General features: G+C 31.7%; 1 protein-coding gene across 1 annotated transcript; it reads left to right on the top strand.

Annotated features, from left to right (window-relative positions):
- The first annotated feature begins 908 nt into the window (after positions 1–908).
- Positions 909–6,352, top strand: LOC114402354 (bet1-like SNARE 1-2). Its single transcript, XM_028364888.1, has 6 exons — positions 909–1,056; positions 3,848–4,004; positions 5,095–5,151; positions 5,228–5,287; positions 5,394–5,479; positions 6,001–6,352. The coding sequence occupies exons 1-6, from the start codon at positions 1,043–1,045 to the stop codon at positions 6,026–6,028; spliced, it is 402 nt and encodes a 133-aa protein (XP_028220689.1). The 5' UTR covers positions 909–1,042; the 3' UTR covers positions 6,029–6,352.
- The last annotated feature ends 399 nt before the right edge of the window (positions 6,353–6,751 follow it).

The raw sequence follows: 6,751 nt of genomic DNA, 5'->3' as shown, positions 1-6,751 counted from the left end.
TGATTGATGGTGGTCACTCCAATGTTATTTTTGAACTTAACTGTAAGGTGATTGTAGATAGGATTAATGGGCTTGGTATAGATAATTATGAATTAGGTTTTATTATTCTTCAATGTTGATACTTACTCTTTCAAAATTCAAACTTCAGATTATAGTTTGCTAGGAGATATGCTAATGTTACAACTAGAGCTGGGGAAATGGGTTTGGGCTTCCAATCCACCTGTTAAACTCAACCTATATGGTATATGAGTCTTAATATTTTAACCTCATTTAAATTGTGGGCCTTTTAACCAGATTCGCTTAATGCGTGAGTTAAATGAGTTTCATCTGCGGACTCCATGAGATCCCATGGACTTTTTACATTTTAATATAAAAATATAATAATAATAAATAAGGGGAGTAAACAAAGTAAAAAAATATAAAATCTAAGTATTTTCTATATGGTTCAATGGTTGGTGTATGATGATATAATATTCTGATTTATTATAAAATTATAGATCAAGTAAACATAATATAAAAAAAATATTTTAAGGTAGCTTAAGATAACTCCTTTACTTAATATATCATTTATCTGTCTAATTAATAATTCATTTACTTTTCCTATACACTATTATCGCTAAATATTGATTAAGGGAAGTTTTAGAAAACTAATGCAACACTATTTTGCAAAACGACATATGTTTTGAAACAATTTTTTTCTTCTTTAAAACATCATATAATCTAAAATAAAGGGAGTATAAATAATTAATTATTTTATAATAATTAATTTAAATATTATATACCTAAAAATTTGTAATTGATTAACAAGTCACATTATAAAATAATACATAAAAATTAAATTAATAAAAAATAAAAATTAAGAAAGGTAACTAAGAGCATAAAGATACGACACCGTATTGGCTCGTTCTCACAGTTACGAACTCAATCCCGTTATTTCTTTCTCGGATCTCCAGCAAAAACACATTCTCAACGTTTTTTCTCACAAGATCTTGCACATAATCGCCAAAATCTCCGTTGAGTCCCGAAACGCGTTTTGTGAGTTATGAGTTACCGAAGGTTCGTTTTCGAAATGACACACCTTTTGTTCTTTGATCTGTTCCTTCTTTCCCTAGATTTTTGATTTGTGCTTTGTGGTGCATTCGTTGATTGCAACCTTTTTGGTTTTGGTATGCGGTGGGGTATTGCTTAGGTTTGAAGGGTGATTTGGATTTTAGGCTAATGCTTGATCTGGAATGAATGTGCATTGTTCATCAGCTATTCAGTAACAAAGTGAAGTTGAAGAGGTTCATAAAGTATTTTGAGTGTTTAGATTAGGTTATTTTATATTCAAAACAAGTTATAGTAAAGATTTCAGTGAGAGTGCATGTTTAATTTGTATTTGTTTTTAGGGAAGAATTGTTCTTTTGTTTTTTAATTTCTCAGTTAGGATTTTGATTATAGGCTCTTTTGAAGGAAAAGTGAAGTAATCCAATCCTAAACACGCGTGAAGCTTTTGAAATAAAGGTTTTTTTTTTTTTCTTCTTCTTCTTTCAATTAATCCAAACCAAGCGAGCCATTAGAAATTTAGTAATATCCTCGAGTCCTGAAGTTTTGGGGAACAAAGAGGTAGAACTAGAAGGTATTGTGTTCACTGGGAATGATGTGAAAGACTTGCTGACTGGTTAATGCTTCTTTTACTGATACTCAAAAGGAAAAAGAAAAAGAAATTTAGAAGAGTCAAGATTTTAATAGGGTGAGACGTTTTGGAAAATTGGAGGATTTTGACTTTTGAGTTCAAACAAGAGTGAAGCCTTGCGGCAATGCAATGGTAAGGTTGCTTCTTTGTGCCCGGTAGGACATGGGTTTAAATGCTGGAAACAACCTCTTTGCATTTTGGGGAATGTGTACATGTACACTTCTGAGAACTCACTGGTTGGGAGTCTCTTGCATTGAACCCAATGTCCTTTTTTTGAGTTCAAACAAGGGAAGTAGGAATGCTCTGGAAACTGAAAACTTCCTTATTTGTTTATTGCTTGATGTTAACTTAAACTGTGTTTTGTTGTCTTGTTTATGAATGAGCTAATTAGCTATGAGCTGGAGACTATATTAAAAGGTACTCAGGAAAAAGTATGGATTTTGATTTGTTGGGAATAAGAGAGGTTGAAGCTATGACGCAAATGCTTTTTTATTTTATTTTATTTATGTCTAGATGTTGATTTCAATAGTGCCTACTGCCTTGTCATTCAGTTTATAAATTGTGCAAGATTTTTGAACTTGTTGCTCTGTTTTCGTCCCTTGTGAGTTGTGAGCTGATGCCAACTTTAGTTAAATGATATTAAAAATTTAAAATTAAATAAAAATGTTTTATATTGAAAATCAGGATAGCATTTCATGTCAAACACCTTACTAGATACTTTGCTATTCATTTTTTATGTCTTGGTTGTATTAGAATTTTATGTCTGAGCGCTTGTCCAAGAGTATGTGAGAGTGAGTTAGTGGGTTTTATCTTAAGTGGCTTGTGTGTTTGTTAAAAAAATAAGTGTACTTCGGACTCATGGCCATTTTTCTTATATATTCTTTAACTTGTTTCTAACCCACCTATGTGAACTTATTCTTCTACACTCCACCTCAAATTCAACTAGCTTGATCCAATTGTGACTTTTCTTCAATTTTTAGCTTCGATTTGTACTTTAATTGTGGGCAACAAAGGCAACTAGTTTTACTTTCAGTTATTATTGGGGCTTGTGCTACTTTTCTTGAGTTTTCAATGTCCCTGGTTTGGTTTTATTTTGACGTTTTTTTTGGCCTAGCCACACACACACACTCACACATATTTTGGGATTTTCAGTTTGCCTTTCTCTCTTTTTGGATATGGGCTCTGAAGCAAGATCTGATCCTTCTCTTTATTTTTTCAAATGATTGAGGAGTACATAAATTGACAAAAAAGAGAACCATAAAAGGAAACAAAAAATAGGCAACTCCTATAATAAACTAGGAACACCTAAAATCAGCAACAGAAATAAAAAAAAATATATAATTCCTTAAATTATGCAATGTGGCAAGATCATATAATATTTGGGATTGCCTTCAAACAGGTTGCATACCTTTTTCTTAAAATATTTCAAGTTTCATATAGTTACCATATTGTTTTATTATCAATATATGTAAAATTTGCTTGATTTGACTTATAACGATAGATCTATTAGCAATTAAATTTGTAAAATCTATCATCTGAAGTTGAGTTAGGAGAAGAAAATTTATTGGTCTAATTCTGTCAGTAATAGGTTATAGAAAATTGTGTGTATAAACACGATGTATGCCATCATTTGCCATTTACAGAGTGTTGTTAGTAGCATAAGGCCTATCTTGAGACCAATATTGTATTTGATTATTTCACAACAGTCCCCTCCCCCTCAACCAAAAAAAAATAAAAATAGGACCTTGTGCTTGTGTTTGCTAGCTTTTAGTACTGTAGTTTTTCTTGCTAAATTTGCTTTTGCTAATCTAGAACCATCTTGATTCACTCTACTTCTCATGTATATTTCCTATCTTTGCTGCTTTCAATTTCATTTATGTTGTCATTGTCACTAATCATTCATCGTGGTTTTCTAACTCAAGCTACCATAAGCTTGTTTCACTATTGAAGTTAGATAGTTTCATCTTTGCATTTCTAACCATTGAGGATCAAACCAACTTTTTAATCACTGCCAACCTATAAAATCTGATGTGGGGTACAGCTAATGTTTATATTCTTCAAGTTGGATTTGCTGTATTTTTGGAAAATTTCATTTCATTGTTCTCAATTTTTGTGGAATAATGGTGTTCTCTTGTGTATTAACTGTCATAATTGTTTAATTTTCAAATACAGAGATAATCGCTCCTCCAGATCATCACTTGTAGATGGTTTTGATAGTCTGGAGGAGGGTGGTCTAAGGGCTTCTTCTTCTTACTCACGTGAAATTAATGAGCATGATAATGATAAAGCCATAGAGAGTTTGGAGGACAGAGTTTCGTTTCTGAAACGAGTGAGTTTTTTCTATCAAGTACTATTTCATTTTTGAATTCTATTGAATTCTTGTCTTAACATCTGGCTATATGAATTATTAGTTCTAACTAATGCAAAGGTTCATGGAAAAGTTCTACTAGTGTAGTAGTGTTGAAAGTATTACTTGCCATGGTTCTACTGTTGTTTAAGGTCAATTATACTGTCTGCATATATGTTGTTTCTAATTTATGTGTTACCATTTTGGATCATTTGCTGAAATGTTGGGGAATTGTTTGCCCTGTTTCTAATTTGCTGCACTGTAAAAACGAACATGTTTTGTATTTTTTGTTTTTTTGAATGGGCATCAGTTGATTTGTAAGTAAACAAGGGACCATCAAATGGGATCCTCATTTTACGATTGGAAATGCCTGTGATTGTTAATCAAGATTATGTGTGTGCATGGTTGTTTATTAGCTGCCACCTCAACTCCTTTTTAAGTGTCTTTTAAAGTTGTGACATAGCAGTTAAGAAGTACAATTAAATGAATTAATGTTCTATTTTTTTTATTAAAATTATTATTATTATTATCTGATTTTATAATATACTCTTTATCTATCTTACTAACTGATTTCTCTGTCACTAATTATTCTTCCTTTCTCTCATGGTAATTTCATGATAAATGTGTACAATTATTAAAAAATGGGTGAAGGTAAGGGTACGATTGCTATTTGACAAAATAGTAATTAATATTGTCTTGAACTTTTAAAATGACAAATAAAAGGGAACACTTTCTTTTTCTTCTGAAAAACTAACAGTGAGAGGGAATGAAGCTAGTAATTGCTGGTGATATCTTATCCATTGTAACAGAATTTTGCTTGGCTCTTTTGTATGGGGCTTCTTTAAATTATAGAAATACTCATTATCTCTTGTTGTAGCTGGTGTGCTATTTACAAATATACTCATGTTCATTTGCAAAGTATGAATTATTTGTCTAAGAAATTATTTAGCCTGTTGGTTTCATAGCATAATATTCTAATTATTTGTTTACTAATTTGCTTGAAGGAACCATTAAAATGAAATGATCTGTTGATTTATATTTTCTTTGACTGTTATATTTTCTTGATCAACAGTTAACCGGTGATATACATGAGGAGGTTGAGAGTCATAACCAGTTGCTTGATCGGGTGGTATGTAAACAACACTTTGTGTTTCTGTGAGAAACTGTCTTCCCTTTATTCTGATTGGATTCAATTGTAAAATTAGGGAATCAAAATGGATGGATCAAGGGGTATGATGATGGGAACCATGGATCGATTCAAGAATGTAACTTTTTTTTTTTTTTTTTTCTGTATTAATGTACCTCATTATATCTTCTTTTAACTTCATATTATTGGAAAATGATTTAGTGTATAGAAACTGGATTTTGTAGGTTTTTGAGAAGAAATCAGCAAGGAAAACATGCTCACTTGTGGTGTATTTCACACTTGCCTTCATATTCATATACTATCTTATTAGGTAAAATGATTCAGTATGCCTTTCACGCTTTGCCCTGACATGACTGAAATAACTATCTATGGAGACAAAAATCTTGGCCCTTTTAGATGTTTATACTTTGGTAGATTCATAAACAAGGTAGTCTTTAAGAAAAATCAAACTATCAGGCATTTTTTCTTGTGCTTATCCTTGAGCTTGAATACTGCTTAGTTTCCTATTGCAATCATGTAAGGAGTCACTGCTACAGTTGTTGGCTCATTTCTGCAGACATTAATTAATTAGTAAGAAATGAAAGCTAAGACACTCTCCCGACTCTAGAATACTCACCCAATTAATATGTTGGTCTCATTTCCGAACTAGTAGAGCCCAGATGAATTTTAACTAATAAGTGAGTTTTAAAAAATAGTGTTAGAGTGTGTTACTCGCAATCATAGGACATCAAATGAGTTGGTTGGATCATGTTCACTGGCCCACCTGTAATGAATAATAACATGGGAAAGATGTTTACAATTCACTTATGCAAACTAGCATTTGCTTTGCAGGATGCTTGGATACTTTACACTTGGGTAAATCGCGTGTTGTTAAAAGATCTTATGTTTTGATCATGTGATGATATTTGGAAGTAAAATCATGTGGTCCTTTGCTGTGAAATGTTCGAACCATTCCATTCCATTTTGGCTCTGCAGAGATGGTTTGAGACCCACCTGTGATCCCCAAACTTATTGCATACATGAAGCTTAGAAAGTCTATTGTATACTTCCTCTCTTGACCTGGTCCTAAATCCATTTTTTCATAGTTGACATTAGTCCTGAGTTCATTTATTATGTAAAATCCTGTAATATGAAATGAAATGATTATATTCAATTGTAAGTAGGGGAGTTCAGAATTGGGTTAGATCGGTTTTGAGGGGGAAGAAGTCATTTAATCCAGCCACTTTGACTTATTTCAGTCTGGATTAGATTAGGGTTTGGTTTTTGAAAAAAGAGTCTACAATATAAACAATCGATTAAGGTTTTAGGTTTTGGTTTATAATTTCTGAAAGAACAAATAAACAATAGATGATAAATTCTAGTTCATATAAATTTTTAGTACATGAACATTTAATAATCTTGAAAATACATAATAAAGTTCAGTTTGTGAATTGGAATCAACATTTAACATACGATTTGGAATTAGTTTCAATTTAATGAAAATATAGTTTTTTCCCCTATTAGTTTGTTTACCTGTCTTGTTTTAATTACCATGATTTGTATTAGATCGGATCAGTTGGCGAACACTCTTAATTTCAAGTGC

This window comes from Glycine soja, chromosome 20 (assembly GCF_004193775.1).
Source record: "Glycine soja cultivar W05 chromosome 20, ASM419377v2, whole genome shotgun sequence".
NCBI classification, from domain to species: Eukaryota; Viridiplantae; Streptophyta; class Magnoliopsida; order Fabales; family Fabaceae; genus Glycine; species Glycine soja.
Note: the sequence above shows the minus strand (reverse complement) of the source record. Positions and strands in the feature narration are given on the sequence as shown.